Source organism: Lipotes vexillifer, unplaced genomic scaffold (assembly GCF_000442215.2).
Source record: "Lipotes vexillifer unplaced genomic scaffold, Lipotes_vexillifer_v1.1 scaffold1639, whole genome shotgun sequence".
Taxonomy (NCBI): Eukaryota; Metazoa; Chordata; class Mammalia; order Artiodactyla; family Lipotidae; genus Lipotes; species Lipotes vexillifer.
The window spans coordinates 294,430-314,321 of NW_006782296.1; the positions used below are offsets into that span (position 1 = coordinate 294,430).

Here is a 19,892-nt window from a genome sequence, read left to right on the forward strand (position 1 = left end):
TAGCGTCCAGAACTATTAGGCGAGGTAAGAGTTTTGAGTAAAGTACAAGACGTTGTCCCAGCTTGCGAAGGATTTACATGTTCACTGGGGAGGCATAAAATTCACATTTGGGAAGAAGCTTGACTGAGCTCCTGTGAGCTGGTCCTAACATGTACTTGGCTTTGTGTCTATCCCGGTACTAAGCACAGCTCCGCCAGGTGAAATAGGTGGTCCATGAGTGAATGTCCAATGGAAGACAGAATCAGAAACCAAAGGAGTGGCACGGACAAAGGGGCTGGACATCTGAGGAGAGAGGGATCATCGGGGATTGGATTATCTCTGGAAGGTTCACGGTAGAGGTGACAAAGAACATGCACCCCAGAGAAAGAGCAGGAGTTGTTGGGGGTGGTAAGCAAGGGCGGTAAGCCGGGTGGGCAAGGATCAGGACAGTCTGCGCCACTTGGGAGTAATGAAGGGAGTTTGGGAGAATGGGGGATGGAAATCAAGCCGACTTCCATGTCAGAGTGAGAAGACTGAACTTGATCCTGGGCAAGGAGGAGCTACTGAGGGATTTTTGAGCAGGGGTAGGACGTGATGAGAACAGTGTTTTTGGAAGACAGTGTGAAGGGCAGGCTGCTAAAGGGAGACCAGGCTGAGGTTAATACAATAGCCAAGGTGAAGGGATGAGGTCTCGGTTTGGAAAGGAAGGGATGAACATGACCTTTCAAAGGAAGGACATAATTGCCACAAGGGCCACCATAACACAATCAAAGGTGCCTCCCAGGTTTAAGCTCTAGTGACCAAGAGAAAGATGTTAACGTTGACAGAAATGACCACGTGTGGTTGACAAAACAAGACCACATCCTTTCCGTAACAATTCATTGTCTTTATTAACAATGCTTCTGGATTCTGAAAGAACAGACTGATATTTCATAAAGCAATATTAACGTTGTCATTCTCTACAAGAAAAACTTCTGCATAAATAACTTAAGTGAGAAAATAAATATGTAACTTAACTTTTTTTTTAAACTGCTACTTTCATTCTTGTGGACAAATTCCACATGAAAAGATTGCAGAAACGACCAGCTGGGCAGGCTTTCACATGGCATGTGCTTCTGTTTAAAAAAAAAATTTTTTTTTTAGCAATTAAAAACTGCACAGAAAGTAAGTGGTGTCTGGAAATGATTTTCCAAAAGATTTTTGGATGGCAGCATTAAGCTTTGCAGCTTCTCAGCATATATACAGCACTTGTAATTTTTTCCCCAAGAATATTATTTTAATGTAAGCTATGCCATCACACATAACAGCAGTAAGAAGCTCTTTTCCAGACAGAAATGTGTCCGTGAGTGGTAGGCAGGAGGAAGTGCCTTGGAAGGGACCCATTGGCCTTTGAATGGGTGGTGGCTGCTCTCTTGGGCCCGGAAGCCCAGGGTGCTGGGACCTTGAGCTTCTCTGCAGAGGGTGATATGGCCATGGTGGCGGGGGGTTGTTGCTCTTTGGGAATAGGGGGTGATTTCTGTGCTTCCCACCACCCTTGGGACCTTCTCTACCCCAGTTGATGGTGCTGTTTCTGCATCCTTTGAGATGGAGGGGTGGAGGCAGCCAAACATCTGGGAGGCCAGGCTGGGACACACCACAGCTTCTTCCAGGAGTTTGTCAGCCATAAATAGACTTTTTTCTTTTTCTCTGCTTTTCATCTTTGGCTGTCAGATCAGAGGATTACAACTCCGAATTCTGGAAGCGAACACGTCAGTGATTCAATCCAAACGCTCTCTCCTCTGCCCATTCAAAGGGCACCCGAGTCCTTGGAATTATATGACAGTAGATTCCTCCAGATGTTAATTCCTCCAGATGTTAATCCCACCCCCGACTTCCACTTTACAAAGAGGAAATCAAGGTCCAGAAAGAGAAGAGTGTAATAATCCGAGGTCACCCGGCACGTTAGTGGCAGAGCCAGGACTAGAAACCCTATCTACGGACCCCAGTCATGTGTTCTGGGCACAACTTGCCAGGCAGAGAGGTGGGGGGAAGGGGAACCTTATCGAACTTTCTTAACCAGTCCCTAGACTTTTCTCCACTGCTCCCTTAAAACTCCAGGGCAGTGAAATGCTTCCTTTTCTGCCTCCTCTGAAGTGGGACCAGCAAAGGTAGGCGGCCCGGAGGGCGGGGTTGCGTGGCTCAGTGTCTGTGACGCTCAGCTCCCTCCCCTGCCCCTGGGGACCCCCTCGGCAGGCGGGGTGCGGTGGGGGGGGGCTTTGCTGACACCCGGATCCCCAGGGCCTGCAGCCGGGAAGGTTTCAGCCCCCGGCCCTGGGTTGCAGGTATTTAAAGTGAAACACAAACGATCAAACCGCGAGCGCAAGGGGCGGAAACCTGGGGCGCCTGGGTCGGGGGCGCCCGCTGGGGGCGCGGCGCGGCGCGGCGGGCGGGCTCTAATACGCGTTCTCCAGCTCCGCCCGGTTGGCTTTGGCGCCCCGGGCGCGGGGCCGCGGCTTCCGGCCCTTCTGTGGCCGGGCGGCCTCGGGCCCGAAATCCTTGAGCTCAGACTGGTTGTGGAAGCGGGTGAGGCGCTTGCATTTGCACGAGGCCACCAGGCGCACCTTGCGCGCGCGCGGTGCCGCGCCGCTGGGACACAGCAGCTGCACCCGCTGCGCGCGGTAGCGGTCGGGGATGCAGCGGAAGTCGGGCCCACTCGGGCGCCACCACTTGCCGCGGCCGATGGCGTTGGGCAGCAGGCGCGCCGGGCCGCACTGGCCCGAGCACACTAGCTCGGTGACCGGCTTGGCGCTGCGGCACTGCCCGTCCGTCACGTAGCGGGTGAAGTGCAGCTCGCGGCAGCTGTACTCGGAGGCGTCTGCGGAGAGAAGCGCGCGTGAGGGCGACCATCCGTCCCGCCTCCCTCCAAACCACTCCGCCTCTTCCAAACCTGCCTCTCCCCCGACGCTTTTGCCTCTGGGGATCTATTATGGGAAGGGCCCAGGTACTCTGGAGTTGGGGGAAAGATCTCCTATTCACCCTCTCCCCCTAAAACTTTGGAGCCAAGTGATTGCTTCAGTTCAAATATCAGCTCCATGACTGTGTGACCTTGGACTAGTTACTTAACCTCTCTGTGCTTCCTGTTTGTAAAATGGGTTGTCTTGAAGATTCAGTGAGCTAATCCATTACATCTATAATGCAGAGGACACTGCCTGGAACATACTAAGAGCTGGAAGTGTTGACTGTTGTTATGTTATTATTATTCCTCTCCAAGGGGGCCCTCTTTGCCAGACTTAAGTCACATCTGTGCCACAGGGCCCCTGGCCTCAGTAGGGTAGGTATTAGCCATGTTCTCTGAATGGCTCTGGCTTCTCCCAAATTCCTTTTCCAGCCGGTTGAGAGGGGAGACTGGGGGTCTGGGGATGGAAAGAGGAGTAGAGGTTAATTGAAGATAATAAATCAGGGCAGCTACGGAGAAGAATGGAAGGGGGGGTGGAGAGGAGACCGAAGTCGTTGGACTTGAAAGGAGCCAATGGCAGCATGTCCAGCCCCCTCATTATCACTGTGGACACTGAGGTCCAGAGAGGGAAAAGCTCTTTCCAGTTAGACAGAGCCGGTCTCCTGACTCTGCTCCTCTGGGGTCCCAGAGCTTCTCAGCTCCCACAAGAGTTGAAGCTGTGTGCCCGATCACCGAGGGATGCTGGGTGGGGGACAAAGGCCTGCTTTTTACTATTTTTGCTATGTTCACTTCCCTACCAGAGGGATACCAAGCTCTCACTGGCCGCCACAAACATTTATTAAGCACGTGCTGTGTACCAGGCACCATGCTGGGCGAGTCTCTTCTGTGACATTTGATGGATACCCAGTGGTGGCACAGGCTTGCTCCCTGGGCAGAGAAAGTTTGGGCTCTAAGGCCTGGCTTTGTCCCCGAAGACACCTTGATCATGTCTCCTAGTGTGGGCTTAGATGGGTGGGAGCTTTTTTAAACAGCTTGTCCTCATGTGAGCACTTGCCCATCCCCAAGGGTCTCATAGGGACAGTTCCAATGTGACACAAAGGGATGAAAAATAGTCCTAAGTCCAAAACCAGAGAGGAGGCAAAGAAGGCCAACCACCCCCACCCCTGCCTTCCCCGTGAGAACAAGCACAGCAGGGGAGATGTCAGGGTTCCCTCTCTCCCATGGCTGGCCTCCTGGCTTCTGGGTTGGTTTGGCATCCTCACCTCTGCTCCCAGGCCCCGGGGGTGGTGTGTGGGCGTGGCCTGTTTGCCCAGGGAAGGAGGCTTTGGGGCTTTCCAAGAATAGTACCCCTAGGTTAGGCGCTTCCTCTGCAAAGGGCGACTTTGTTTTGAGCACGTGGCTTCCTCCCGGCCTGTAGCTCTCATGGGAGCCCAGGGAGGACGTCCTGTGCTTGGGTCCCCTACAGTCCATTGCTTGAGCTTAGCTGACCTTCCCTGGGCAGGAGCAGGGGAGAGGCCTCTTCGGGGGGTGCTCTTTGCAGACCCCCATTCCCAGCTGGTTGTGAGGCAGGGCAGGATGGGATGCAGGGGCCTGGGCAGTGGACTCCTCTCTCACCTGGACCATAGCCAGAGGGCCTCTGACTCTGAAGCGTCATTCCAGCCCCCGCCCCCAGCCATTCCTGCCAGCTGCAGAGCCAGCTGTGCACACTGCCCCCCAGGCTTCTATGTGCAGACCTGACCAGGAACCCAGGTGTGCCCTCCACTGGGGCCACTGCCTTTCCGCTAGGGTCAGTGTCCCTCCCAGGAAGGAGGCAAGTCAGGGTCTGGGGTGGGGATTCAGGACAGATGGTGCCACCTGTGTCCGCACCCTGCACAGAGGATGCTGCCTCCCCTCCAGGGCCTGGACCCAATTACCACCCAGTTCAGAAGCTAAAACTGTGCCTGCAGCTCCTATTCCGTCAAGTGCCAGCTCACTGGGTAGACCATGGGTGGTGGGAGCTGAAGGGGTGCCTCTTTGGTGTCCCTTTCCCACTGCTTTGCAGGGATTTGCTCTGGCTTTCGGCCTCCGATGGCCCCCACACAGTCCCCCACCAGGGCTGTCTTGTAATTGGATCAAACTGGCTTCAAATCTCAGCCCTCTACTCACTAACAAGCTACCTGTTCTCTGAAGCCTCCGTTTCTTCACCTTCAACTTGGGAGCTCCCCAGGGTATGGTTCAGGCACAGCCCATGTAGTAGCTGCACCCAGCAGGCGCTCATAGACGTGAGGCCCCCTTGCCTTATTTTCTCCCCGGTGGTGTCAGCAGCTGGACCTTTCTCCCCTCTTCTCAGGAGGGGATTCCTTGAAATCTCCTTTCTGAGCCCCTGAGGCTGTCCGTCTCCACCTCAGCCTCCTTCCTGCTCTGGGATCTCGCTGTCAGCCCCCTACCAGCCCCACACCCTTGCACTTGAATTCCAGGGCTACGCTGGCATGCCGTCCATACCCTGCCTACAGGCAAGATGGTGCCTCCACTGGTGCTGGCAGCGGCTGACAGTCTACCCCAGTCTTCAAGACCTCCCCAAAGAGAACCCTCCCAGGACCCTTATGCTAAAAAGGCTCTCCCCCATCCCATACCTTTGGTCTCAAAGGGGTGGTGGGGAGGCCTCCCTCCGTTTTCTGCCCGGTTCATGGTCTTGTTGTTCAGCTCTGGCGGAGGCTCGGGGTACTCGCCCAGCTCGGGGATGATTTCCGTGGCATCATTCTTGAAGGCCTGCCACCCCTGGCCCTCCACCACACGGAAGGCTGCGTGTACCAGCAGGCAGACGAGACACAGGGCAAGAGAGAGCTGCATGGTGCCAGCTGGAGGGGGGCACCCGGCCTTCCAGCAGCACAGGCTCCGGTCCCCAGCTCAGACACGTTTGCCTTTTTAAAGCCCCCTCTGCCTCATGCCAGCCAATGAGGACAGGCTGGGGCAGGGCTGGTCCCATGCTTCCCTCAGCCCAGGGGGAGGGAACGGGGTGTGCTCCGAGCAAGCCCTCCCCAAAGACTCCTCCTTGAGCTCAGAAACCTCCCAAATTGCTGCTGGTTCTCCCAGGTGACCCACAGTGAGGGGGCGTGTGAGGCAAGCCTGCTCTCAGAGCCTCCCACGTGCAGGCGGCTGCGGTTTTCAGATATCAAAATGAGCTCCTAGTCTCTACCTCCCTGGTTCCCTCGGGCTTCCTCCAAGCAAACTTTGGACCAACTTAACAAAGAAAACAGCAGCTCTGAGTCCTCCACAGGTCTTAGCCCAGCCGACCCCATTTCTCAGGCCAAGTTCATTTGTCACCCCACCAAAATAAAACGGCCCTAGGGGTGTCTCTTTGGCCCTCACAGACCCAGGCAGAGGCAGAAGGCTACTTTTTTTTTTTTTTGCGGTACGCGGGCCTCTCACTGTTGTGGCCCTTCCGGTTGCGGAGCACAGGCTCCGGACGCGCAGACTCAGCGGCCATGGCTCACGGGCCCAGCCGCTCCGCCTCTCACTGCAGTGGCCTCTCCCGTTGCGGAGCACAGGCTCCAGACATGCAGGCTCAGCGGCCATGCGCTCCGTGGCATGTGGGATCTTCCCGGACTGAGGCACGAACCTGCGTCGCCTGCATCGGCAGGTGGACTCTCAACCACTGCGCCACCAGGGAAGCCCAGAAGGCTACTTTTTAAGAAATCTCATTGGTCCCAACCCCATGCAGCTCAGCATCAATTATCCTGACCAAGAAAGCCCCTCTTGTCATCCCTCTGGAAGGCAAGAGGGGAAAACTGGAGGATCACAGCTAGGGCTTCCACTGGCTGAGGGGGCAGGGATTCCGGTTTCAAGACCAGGATGAGAAGTCAACAGGCTCTGGTGATGGAGACAAGGAGGAAACCTCAGCTCATGCTCCTCGGGGATCCTGTGCTTGGTGACAGGCACTTCTTGGCAGGCTGATGGGCCAAAGGCAGTTATTTCCTGGGCCAGGCTGTGGGTAGGAGTGGAGAGCACAAAACCCCTTTTCTTAGCAAAAGTGAAAGCCAGCATTTTTAGTGCTGATATATATATTTTTTTCTTGTCTCCCAGCTCATTACATTGTTCAAAACCAGCTTTGAGTCCTATATGGAAAACCTTATTGGTGAATAGCACAGGTGCATTCTGCGAAGCCATCCCAGGTCCAGCTAGCCACAGAGAACCCAAAAGGAATTGCTACCTTGGCCCCAGAGAAGGAGGAGGGGCCCGGGGGAGGAATGTTCACACCTGAGATGCAGGACAAGGAAAGACAGCCAGCGGAAGCTTTCACTGCAGACAGATTGTTTGAGGAGGCGCACCCACTCCTGGCCCTGAAGGAGGCTGGGAAGCGGGCTGTGGCCCAGGTCCCTTGGTATTTTCAGTGGGCAATGAATCAGTGCACCCCACCTGCAGAGCCTCTGCAAAGCCTCTGCCACCTGCCTCGACTTGTAAGTCGCCGTGTCCATCTGCGGCCTTCTGTCCCTTCTTTCCATCATCCATCACTCGACACATGAATGCAGCTGCTCTGACAGTTTTACAAGCCAGACAGAAGCCCCTGCAGGAAGGGCCCTCTCTGATACCTGCTTCCTAAGTCAGTTTCCTTCAGGGCAGACGAAAACAGCTGTGGCCATTGTTGCGGGTGATCTATCTCTCCCAACAGAGCCGGTGATGTTGTGAGAAGGGGGCCCTCGGAACCCTCTCCCTTTGTCTGTGACCCTCCAGCCTCCTTTTCCCTTGCCCTGGAATGTGGACCGTTAACCCTATGGTGGCCGGACAACTGCCTTCTTGCCCTGGATTTCGGAGAGGGCAGTTCTGATGTCTGGATTCCTTGAGCTGGCGGGACTGATGCTGGAGCCCCACCTGCTGTTGGGGTCTGCAGCTCATCCACAGGAAACGGAGACCGTGGGGACCATCCTTGGAATACTTCTGCCACCTGCTGGAGACGGAAGGAGAAGCCAACGATCAGAGGATGGCAAAGCTCAGGGTTTCATTTCATTTTATTGTTGTCATTTTATTTGAAACTGAAGTAATGTTTAAAGAGAGAGCAAGAGGTAGAGAGAATAAGAAGGAGAAGGAGGAGGAGGACGAAAAGAAGGATCCAGTGGACTTGAACTTCTGAATTATCTCCATCCTTTTGAATTAACTCTCTGCCAAGGTATAGCCATGCTTTTCACAAAATGGCTCAGAGAGAACCTGCTGTGATGTCATCTGCTTTTTCACTTAACACTAATTCACTTTTATATTTATTCAGTCCACAAACTTGTCCTTGTTCGGAGCTAGACAACACTCCCCGGAGTTAAACCCTCAGGGCTTTAGCTGACTTCTGTTGTGGGTAGTTTAGGTTATTTCCGATGCTCCTCTATCCTCGGTTAGGGACGCTATGAACATCCTTGGACAAAGTCATTTTTTTTGAATTAAACTTTTTATTTTGGGGTCCTTGTAAATTCACATGCACTTGTAAGAATTAATACAGAGAAAATACCCTGTTCCCTTTGCCCAGTTTCTCTCAATGGTAACGTCTTGCAAAAACCAGGATAGTAACATTGATACAATCCACCAGTCTTATTCAGATTTCCCCAGTGTTATTTGTACATGTGTGTGTGTGTGTTTCTATGCAACTTTATCACGTGTTGGTTCAAGTAGCCACCATCACAGTCAAGACAAAGAACAATTCTGACTACAAAGATCCCTCTCATTGCCCTTTTATAAGCATACCCTTCCCCTTCACTCCTAACCTATGGTACCACTAATCTGTTCTCTATTTCTACAATCCTGTCACTTCAAATAAATATGTTATATAAATGGAATCAGTCATGATGTAACCTTTTAGGACTGGCTTTTTTCACTCAGCATCATTCCCTGGAGATTCATCTGAGTTGTTGCATGTATCAGCAATTTTTTCCTTTTTATTGCTGAGCAGTATTCCACAACGTATTTTATTTTAACTGTAGGGTTATTTCAGAAGTGAATTCTGGGTCTGAGAGGATAAACAGTCCCCAGGCCCATGAGCAACATACAAGTGGGCATGTGCCTTAGTTTGCTAGGGCTGCTGAAACAAAGTACCACAGATTGGGTAGCTTAAACAACAGAAATTTATTGTCTCATAGTTTCTGGAGGCTGAAGTCTGAGATCAAAGTGTTGGCAGGGTTGGTTCCTTCTGAGGGCTGCGAGGAAGAGTCTGTTCCGTGCTGCTCCCCTAGCTTCTAGGGGCTTGCTGGCAAGCTTTGGCATTCCTTGGTTTGCAGAAGCTTCGCCCCGATCTCTACCTTCATCTTCACATGCTGTCCTCCCTGTGTGCACATTTGTGTCCTAATTCCGCCTTCTTATGAGGACATCAGTCATATTGGATTAGCGCCCACACTCATGACCTCATCTCAACTAATTACATCTGCAACGACCCTACTTCCAAATAAGGTCACATTCTGAAGTCCTTGGATTCAACATGTGAATTTTGGAGGAACACGGTCCAATCCATAACAGCATGTTTCTCCACAAGGCTGCCAACCCTGGGTTTGGGCTGTTACATTTTTTTTAATTGAATTTATTTACATATTTGGCCATACCACGTGGCATGCAGGATCTTAGTTCCCCGACCAGGGATCAAACCCAGGCCCTCTGCAGTGGAAGTGTGGAGTCTTAACCACTGGACCGCCAGGGAAGTCCCTTAAACTGAATTTATTTATTTATTTATTTAAAAAAATATTTATTTATTTGGCTGCACCAGGTCTTAGTTGCGGCAGGTAGGCTCCTTAGTTGTGGCTCCAGGGCTCCTTAGTTGCAGCTCACCAGCTCCTTAGTTATGGCATGCGAACTCTTAGTTGCAGCCTGCATGTGGGATCCAGTTCCCCAACCAGGGGTCGAACCCGGGCCCCCTGCACTGGGAGCGTGGAGTCCTATCCACTGTGGCACCGGGGAAGTCCCCCTATTGAATTTTTAAAATAAATTTATTTATTTATTTACTTATGGCTGCATTGGGTGTTCGTTGCTGCGCGCGGTCTTTCTCTAGTTGTGGTGAGCAGGGGCTACTCTTCATTGTGGTGTGCTGGCTTCTCATTGCAGTGGCTTCTCTTATTGTGGAGCATGGGCTCTAGGCACGCGGGCTTCAGTAGTTGTGGCACGTGGGCTTCAGTAGTTGTGGCACGTAGGCTCAGTAGTTGTGGCTCACGGGCTCTAGAGCGCAGGCTCAGTAGTTGTGGCGCACAGGATTAGTTGCTCAGAGGCATGTGGGATCTTCCTGGACCAGGGCCCGAACCCGTGTCCCCTGCATTGGCAGGCAGATTCTTAACCACTGTGCCACCATGGAAGTCCCCCCGCCATATTGAATTTAATACTTTAGTAGTTGCACCTAAATTTCTAGCAAGGCTGTTTTTCTATGTGATGATTTACTGGGTTTTGTTTCTACCAAGCTGCCAGTTTATAAGTCCACCTGTCAAACATTTAATGAAGCAAGGCCTCCTATCAGGCACGATGAACTCATACACGCTCTCCACCAAGGAGCTCTGGTACCAGGGAAGGAATAAATTCTTCACCCAAATAACTCTAATGCCGGGTAGAAAGTGATTGGTGCCACTAGGAAATCTTCAGATACATTCTTTAAACAGGATAAAGTGTTATGGGCCTTTAGAGAAGAGAACAGTCTCTTCCCCCTGGGGTGGCTCTGGGAAGATGTGGCATTTGGACCAGACTCTGAAGGACAGGCCAAATTTGGAAAGTAAGTTATGCTCGTCTGACTCCTCGGGATTGTAGAATGTTTGATCTGAAAGGGACCTCAAAGGTAAGTTAGTTTCACTCTGTACTTGGTTCCCAAGCTCCCAGTCTCTAATTCATGGAAACTGAGGACTCTTATTAGCTGCATTTTTAAACAGATTTTGCTGCCACAGATGAGTGGTAAAAATGGAGGATCTGGATTTGGAGGGCAATCTCTGTTTATAGGCAGTTGCCTACCCTGAGGGAAATCCAAATCACCCTGTCTTTATTCACAGTTGAGAACTTGTACTCTGTAGAGGGCAGGGTCTCAGCACAGGTGGAAATCTACCTGTTGGTTCAGCGAGCCCCAAAGAGCTTGTGTCACTCAGCTTCCTGCTTAGAATGGGCTAATGGCTCCCCCAGCCCCAACATGATAAAACCTCTGCTTCCTTCTGCCTGGCAGACCAGGCCCTTTAAGTTGGGGGGCCCTGACTTATCCCCAGAATCTCGCCAACTGCTGTCCAAACTACCACCCTCTGCCTGCAGGAGGGCCCCTATCTGCAAATCCTTGTTTAAAATGGTAAAGAAGACTTTATATTCAAGGGGGTACCACCATGGCAGGGATAGGGACCACTGCAATGGGGTTGTGTAGTTGCGAGGAGAGAGACTGGGCTCAACTTTGAATACAAGAAGGAAAGTGGGAATTTATAGCCAAGCAGCAGGGTGGGGGTCAGCAGATGGAAAATTACTGAGGAAACATCAGGGGTGAGGAGGATTCTGGTGAAATGGACCTAACAGGATTCTTGCTAAAGGCAGGCCAGGGTGGTCAGACATCACCCGGGGGATGGTGGCTGGTGAGGAACCCGATTAGGTATTGAGGGTGATCAGATATGGAGGGAGGGGGATTCTGCCTAAACTGACTTGGCAGGATTCTTGCTAAAATTAGACAATACAGAGATGAACAAGGAAGTCCAAAAGTCGAGGCCCAGTTGAAAAAGAGCTCAGAGGGGCTTAAGTTGACAAAGAAGATTCTCTGTCACCCTCTATGTTCAGAGGCAGATGCATACTACATTACCTAAATGTGGTATGCATCTGCTTCTTTTTTTTGCCGTACATGGGCCTCTCACTGTTGTGGCCTCTCCCGTTGCAGAGCACAGGCTCCGAACGCGCAGGCTCAGTGGCCATGGCTCACGGGCCCAGCCGCTCCGCGGCATGTGGGATCTTCCCGGACCGGGGCACGAACCCGTGTCCCCTGCATCGGCAGGCGGACTCTCAACCACTGCGCCACCAGGGAAGCCCTATGCATCTGCTCTGAATGAACTGGAGATGACCCACTCATGTTGTTGCCTCCAAATTAACTCATTTTGGTGTAGACTTCAGAAATGGTATTTCCGTGCATTTGAACTTATTATAAATGGGTCATCAATACAGAAGGCCATAGCTCAGAGACTGTCATTTTAAAAATTAGGCTTGGGCATATCCACGCCCATGAAATTACACAAGGGAGCACAGGACATCCCTCCTTAGTTAGCTCTGAGTATCAGGATGTGCTTGACACTGTACCACCGCAGCAGATGACAGAAATTAACTGCATGCAAAGCAGATCAAATACTGTGATTATCATTCATGAGTCTCATTGTATATTTGATGCTCATTAAAGCAGACTGCACCTTTAAAATAAAAGTATACAGAAATCACAGTATGTCCATACACAATGGATGCTAGGTAGCTGGCAAAATGAATGGGACTCTAAGAAACAAGAGGGTACAACCTAGCGAAGTGCCAAACATTCTCCACTTATGGGGAAAAGGCTATCTCTACATACACACAAGTATCCATATGTGTGCACTTACACATGAACAGCACTTTTCTAGAGGGACATACTTAGTGGCTTCCTCTGGGGTAGAGGCATTGAAGGTTTGGGGTAGGAGACTCACTTTTTGTTCTAAGCCTTTTGTATTGTTTGAATTTATTACTGTGTATATATACAGTATTGCCTTTTTAATTAAAATGTTTTTTAAGTGTAACTTACACTTAAAAAAACATGTTACCAGTTTTATATATCAGTGCCCTGCCTTAAGATTTTGTGTGAAAATGTAAAGATTATGTTGCCAAAGAAGCTTGACAAATGCTGAGCTAGTCTAATTGCCTCCTGCTGCAGATGGGGAGCTGGAGACCAGAGAGGCTCTTTTTCTGCCCAGGCTCTTTCTGTCTGGAGAAAAGGCACCCAATTTTCTCTAAGTTTTTTATTCAGAGGGAAAAAAGGCAATGCTTATCATAAAGGAGCTTACTGCTACGGGAGGAATTTATAAGACACCTGGAGGGAGGAGATGTTGGGGACTGCCTGCTTGCAGGATGACTCAAATCCTAAAATGCCACCCAGTCATCTTCATGTGAGGCCACCTTGAGACTGTCACCCCTGTCCCCTGCTTTCTTAGGAACATAAATCTTACCTCCCTCATTTGCAGTGGACTACTATAATCAAGAATATTCCAGTCAGGACTTCCCTGGTAGTGCAATCGTTAAGAATCTGCCTGCCAATGCAGGGGACATGGGTTCGAGCCCTGGTCCGGGAAGATCCCACATGCCGTGGTGCAACTAAGCCCGTGCACCACAACTACTGAGTCCATGTGCCACAACTACTGAGTCCATATGCCATAACTACTGAAACCCGCTTGCTTAGAGCCCGTGCTCCACAACAAGAGAAACCACTGCAGTGAGAAGCCCTCGCATTGCAACGAAGAGTAGCCCCCGCTCATTGCAACTAGAGAAAGCCGGCGTGCAGCAATGAAGACCAAACGCAGCCAAAAATAAATAAACTAATTAATTAAAAAAAAGAATATTCCAGTCAATTACACCACAATAAAGCTGAAAATTTTTTAAGTTAAATTATTTTTAAGGATTATTCCTAACACAGGAAATTTCTGGTACTGGAGAGATGTTCAATAAATATTTACTGAATGAATGTAATCATCATGGAACCTGTAACTAATCAGGAGGGCTAATTTTTAGATGATTACTTTAAAACGTTAGAAAAAGCAAACAAAAGCTAAGCATAAAAGTATAAAAGAAAATCAACTATGATAAGAAGGACAAAAAAGACCATTTCTTTGTAATGTAAGACATTTATTTTGGTTACAGTTTTAGTGTTTTAACACTGATTTGTGATAGAACAGACATTAAACTTACTTTTTTTTAAAACCAATTTAATACCTTCCCCTTTTCTGTCCAGAAAATTCACACTTTCACAATCAAATTACCCTAAAAGCTGACAGGAGGTAAGTAAAGCTTCCAAACAATATGCTCTCCCAACCGGAGATGGCCTCTCTTTCCAATCAGGATAAAATCTTGACTTGGAAGGACCATCGTTGTTGGCTCTTCAGTGATTTTTGTGCAGGTTTTATGACAGAAAATTTCCTGCGAGAAAAGCTAATATATTCACATTTTAAGATCAGTGCTTATTTCGATTAAAACATTAGCATCTTATCATTAACTTGTGACACAAAAGGCACCAACATTCCTTTTCCAAGCATCCATCACCACAGGTGGAACACAACGCCACCTGCTGGTCATCATATTGTTACACACCCTATAATTTCCAGATGGCGGTCAGTATCAATGCGGATTCTTAAAGAACCCCACCGTGTCAGAGCCAAAAGGGACCTTAGAGGTCTTCGAGTCCCCTTGCTTGACAGATGGTGATTTTTGCTCTCCAGCTCACTCAGAGCGGCAGGGAAACAGACCAGCCTGCGGAAGGTGTACTGCTTTAGAATCTAGAAGAAAACTGTTTGGTGCTCTCATCTGGCCTAGATGGGGGTTTGCTAGTCAAAGAAAGAGATCAGGTCAGAGGAGGGGGTAGAGGCGTCCTGAGTTCCTATCCCATCACTTCCCAGGGGTAGAAAGCTATCCAGAAACAGCTTTCCACTCACAGCTGGGCATGTGTCGGCTGAAACAAGAGAGTTTGATTTTAAGGAGCTACGTCTCGTGAAGTAAATACGGCGTTTCTGGGACTAACAACTATCAAGAAAACCCAAGTTATCAGCAAAAAAGTAGCCCCAAAGTGAAGGCTTAATTCTCCCCATGGCCTTTTCTCCAACATACCCCTAACAAAGAGTCCTTCAAGAGATCCTGGTCAGCCGGCCTAAGTAGCTGTGGCTGTCCTGTGCAGGGACCACTGCCTGGGTGTGGGAGGGGGACCCCTGCCCCAGCTCCTGGGCCTCTTCCGGAAGTGGAGCAGAAAGCTCTGACTTAGGGATGCTACATGTTTCCTAGAAGAAGAGCCACACATTCTAACCCGGTTGGGGACCCACGCCTTTTACTTCCTTGTCCTGGAGCAGAGTCCCGCCGCCCCCAACACCACAGCTTGAACAGCTGTCCTCTGGCCACAGAGCTAACTGGCTCTTGTGCACACGAGCTGGGTCACAGACATGCCCAGGGGCTCATTTCTTGAGGAGGAGTGTAGTATGAGAGAAAGAATTCAGCTTCAGAGAGCAGCCAACCTGAAATGTCGCCTCAGCTCTGCCTTAGAGCTGGGCAGCCCTGAGCACTACACCCCTACTCACTCTGAACCCCAGTTCCTTTCCTGAAAGGTAACAATACATGAATAAGTCCTACCAAGTTAATAGGTTATTGTGAGGATCAAGATAGATTAAGCGTGAGAGTTATCTGAGCACTGTGAGGGACATAGCGGAGAGCGTGGCCGTTTCACTTAGGTGGGTCTACTGGGGCAGCCTCGTAGCTGAAAAAGAAGACAGATTCGAGTTTGTTCAGGGCTGCTGAGGTCACAAAGCAAAGGGGACATCCAGGCTGCGGAGACACAGACCATTACACCTGGGTGTGAGGCCCAAGGCACACCTGCTTCTCCTCAACCTAGCTGGAAGCTTCTGGTCAACTCTGGAAAAGGCACATTCCCCACCTCCATACAGTAATGACGCTGCCTGAATTGAAACTTCAAACTGAATTTTAAATATTCAACAAAAGTCCCTGATATATCCTTTCAGGTAAGACTCCTTTGCAGATCCTTGCAAGAGATCCTACCACCAAGTCAGGCTTCTGGGAACTTGATACACCCACCAGAACAACACCCTGCATATATTTGGTGCTCAAAAAAAAAAAAAGTTTAGGGCTTCTCTGGTGGCGCAGTGGTTGAGAGTCCGCCTGCTGATGCAGGGGACACGGGTTCATGCCCCGGTCTGGGAAGATCCCACATGCCGCGGAGCAGCTGGGCCTGTAAGCCATGGCCGCTGAGCCTGCATGTCGGAGCCTGTGCTCCGCAACGGGAGAGGCCACAACAGTGAGAGGCCCGCGTACCACAAAAAAAAAAAAAAAAAAAAGTTTAATTCCACAAACTTTTATCAGACATCTATGTGCTAAGCGCTGGGGGCAGAGCTGAGGACCACCTCTCTGCCGTTAGGGAACCTGAAGATGACAGCACTGCATCGCTTGCCCTGATGGCAATCATGTCAAGTGCTAAGAAGACTGTGTTCAAAACAAAACTCCTATATTCTGACAAATATGCGCACACGCACATGTGTGTGAGTCCTTGTGCGTTCCGACGTCATCCTAAAAAAGTCCTTACAGAGGCTGTTTCTTTTTGTTTTCTCTACCACCAGTAAAGGCGCCATTTGGACGTTCCGCCATGTTTCCTTTCTGCCTGGTTGAGTCATTTTTTGCTTCCCAGGCTCCTGGACCTTTTCTGGCAGCACAGAGCTGGAAGAACTACCGGTGAGTGGGCAGGATGTGAGCCTGGGCCCGTTCATCCCCTTGCTTGTCCAGCCACTGGCTGTGTTGCTCTCTCTCTCTCTCTCTCTCTCTCTCACACACACACACACACACACACACACACACAGAGATACGCACATGCGCGCACGTGCACGCACGTGCTATAATTGGCCAACTTCCTCCTCCTCTTCTTGGAATAGTAACCGAGACAAAAAGCAGTGAGCACGAGTGGCTTGGGCTCGCCAACACTATAATTCAGGACAAAACCCTTGTAATTCTCCAAATGGTGGGGTTTTTAAATAGGCTGGACTTCAACACCCTGTTTTCTAAAAACGAAAAATAAAACCCTGCCCAAGGCATCGCTCTTCTAACCGACCAAGTGACCTCTGAGAGCCGGGTACCCCAAAGAGGTGGATTCTGAACTCAAGACTTCCAAGGAGTCACATTTTTTAAACAATTAATTTAGGAGAGTCCTCCAGGGCATGTGTTTGCCCACTCAAAGGCTTCTTTGTTTCAGTATCTTTAATCCTAAGGAAATCATTAAAATGCAGTCTCTTCATGGGAATTTCCACCCACGGACAACTGACCCTGAGCCAACTTCAGACCTCACGACGTGCCTCTGCCTACGAGCAGGGTGTGGACAGCTGTGAGGGGACAGGGGAGACAGACACGGTGTGGGGAGAGGGGCCCGCGTTTGCATAGTTCCTTTACAGGGCTGGGGTCCCCACTCAGGGGAGGGCCCAGTGGTGAAGGTTGGGGAGGCGGGGAGGGGTCCCTGTGAGCATCTCAGGCCTTACACCTCCACACACCCCTTGCCCTGGGCCATCCAGGAGAAGCACGCCCGTCACAGGCCTGCGCCCCCTCCTCAGGGTGAGGACATCATAAATTGTAGGCACCAGGGAGCAGTAATGCCCTCCTCAGCAAGCTTCTTTATATGCTCCCCAGGGGGAAAGTGGCCCAGGGCTGTGTTGGGACAGACTTGCGGGCAAGTGCCTGGTGATGCTGGGAGCAGGGTACACTGTGTTTCCTAAACATGGCAGCTTGGGACACCACAACCAGGGCGCCTCCCTCCATCCGACCTCTAGAGAAGAGGCACTGAGGGCACCCTAGAGTTTCAATTTCCCCTCCTTGACTAGTCTATCATTGAGCTGGCAGAGCTGGGCCAGGAAACCATCGTTGGGGCCGATCTCACGGTTCTGCCTGACGATGCTCAGGGCAGACTTGACATCCATCTTCTGACGCATCATGAGATACGCGATGACGAGAGTTGGGGAGCGGCTGTAACCCTCACGGCAGTGGACAAGCACTCGGCCTGTGAAAGATGGGGACACAGTGAGCTGGGGCCGTCCCATCACACCTCGACTCCAGTCAAAACCCTTCCAGGGGGCTTCCCTGGTGGCGCAGTGGTTGAGAGTCCGCCTGCCGATGCAGGGGACACGGGTTCGTGCCCCGGTCCGGGAGGATCCCACATGCCGCGGAGCGGCTGGGCCCGTGAGCCATGGCCGCTGAGCCTGCGCGTCCGGAGCCTGTGCTCCGCAACGGGAGAGGCCACGACAGTGAGAGGCCCGCGTACCACACAAAAAACAAAAAAACAAAAAAAACACACAAACACCCTCTCGTGGTCCCCCAAAATGTCCCACAAGGCTCTACTAGATCTGCCCCTCCCCCCGCCACTGACGTAATCCCCTCCTCCTCTCCTCGCTCCCTCCAGCCGGCTGGCAACACGAGCCCCTCCCCATATACTCCTTCAACCCCTTCTCCCTGCTTTGGTCCCCCCACCCCCTGACGGGACACATATCTTTTTCACTTGTTTGCTGTCATCTTCCCCCAAAACATAAGCTCCACGAGGGCAGGGATGTCCATCTGTTTTGCTCCGTGCTGCATCCCCAGCGTTGGGTGAAGGAAGGAAGGGATGGTCAGGAGAGGTCAGAGGCATTGTCAACAAGGTTCCTGTAGCCTGAGCTACAAGCCTTGGCTTCTCTTATCCCCACCCCCTCCTCACACAGAGTGCTCAGTTCAGGTCCTTGTCACCTCCCACCTCTGCCCCCTCACCTCCAGACTGAGCTCTCACTCTATCTTTACCACCACCAACCCACACTCCAGCTGGAGGGGGCTTTCTAAAATATAAACGTGACCTGCCACCATTAGCCGGGTAGTCTAGTCCCCAAGGTGTGACTTGCCAGGCCAACCGCCCACGGCCCCAACACCTTTCCAGGCTTTTTCTCAGCCTTTGCACATGTTTTTCCATCTACCTGGAACATCCTCACCCCCTTGGCTACTTGGCAAACTCCTGCTCATACCTTAAGACCCCAGCTCAAGTATTTCCTTTGTCAGCATCGGGACTTAGAACCCAAATCTTTGAAGTCATGTGAATCTGGGTTTAAATTTTAACTTGCTGGTTGTGATGGTTTAACTTGTCAACTTGGCTTGTCTATGATGCCCAGTTGCTTGGTGAAACACTAGTCTCGAAGAGATTTCGTAGATGTAACGAATATCTCCCATCAGTTGACTTTAAATAAAGGAGATCACCCTTGATAAGGTGGGTGGGCCTCATCCAATCAGTTAAAGATCTTAAGAGCAAAAAACTGAGGCTTCCTGGAGAAGGAATTCTACCTTCAGAAGTCCTGCCCGAGTTTCCAGGTGCCGGTCTGCCTGACAGAGTGCAGATTTGCCAGCCCCTATGATTACGTGAGCCAATTCTCTGAAATAAATAATAGCTATATTCTATTGGTTCTGTTTTTCTGGAGAACCCTGGCCAATACACTGGTTATTACTCTATGACCCACCTAAGCCCACTGTGCCTCAGTTTCCTTGTCTGTGCTAATAGTACTCATGGCACAAGGTGGTTGGAAGATTAAAGGAAGTGACACATAAAACCCTTAGGCTAGGGACTTACCTGGGAGCGCAGTGGTTAAGAATCTGCCTGCCAATGCAGGGGACACAGGTTCGATCCCTGGTCCGGGAAGATCCCACATGCCGCGGAGCAACTAAGCCCGTGCACCACAACTACTGAGCCCGCGTGCCACAGCTACTGAAGCCTGCGCACCTAGAGCCCATGCTCCACAATGAGAAGCCACCGCAGTGAGAAGCTTGCGCACCGCAACGAAGAGTAGCCCCCGCTCGCCACAACTAGAGAAAGCCCGTGCGCAGCAATGAAGACCCAACGCAGCCAGATACATTCATTTTAAAAAAAAAAGACTTAGGCTAGTGCCTGGCAGATGGGAACATTCAATAAATAAATATTAGCCAACACTACGAGTCCTCTGCTGGCACCTGGTACACCCTCTTCAACAGCAGCCCGGCGTCGGCCACACAAAGACCGACCCTCCTCTGCCAGAGTGTGAGTTCCTTAAGGGTAAGGACTGTGGGGTACTGATTTTAGATGCCCTATAATCTCCAGCATACAGTAGGTGCTCAATAAATATTTGCTGACCAGCTGAGTGAATGAATACCCACCAACACCTCTACACGGGCATTCTTCTGAAGGAAATCTGCTGGCCCAGAATCAAACAGAGTGTCTTCCGTTCCCATTACCCTATCCCCAAAACATAACCCTATTTTCCCAGCGCTGATGAGCAGGAAT

The 19,892-nt window shown here is 50.8% G+C and overlaps 2 protein-coding genes across 3 annotated transcripts in view; both read right to left on the reverse strand.

The window, feature by feature from the left end:
• Positions 1-2,054: 2,054 nt before the first annotated feature.
• SOST (sclerostin) lies at positions 2,055-5,763 on the reverse strand. Its single transcript, XM_007455080.1, has 2 exons — positions 5,527-5,763; positions 2,055-2,833 (listed from the first exon to the last, which is right to left on the reverse strand). Exons 1-2 carry the CDS (start codon positions 5,741-5,743, stop codon positions 2,412-2,414), a joined length of 639 nt encoding a protein of 212 aa, XP_007455142.1. The 5' UTR covers positions 5,744-5,763; the 3' UTR covers positions 2,055-2,411.
• Positions 5,764-17,161: 11,398 nt separating this feature from the next.
• Positions 17,162-19,892, reverse strand: part of DUSP3 (dual specificity phosphatase 3) — a 9,591-nt gene continuing 6,860 nt past the window's right edge. Inside the window, exon 3 of one of the 2 annotated variants that reach the window (XM_007455082.1) lies at positions 17,162-17,621. In XM_007455082.1, coding sequence (XP_007455144.1) covers positions 17,416-17,621 — 206 coding nt within the window. In that variant the 3' untranslated portion in view covers positions 17,162-17,415. The remainder of the gene's footprint in view (positions 17,622-19,892) is intronic. The other variant, XM_007455081.1, reaches the window with a different exon arrangement.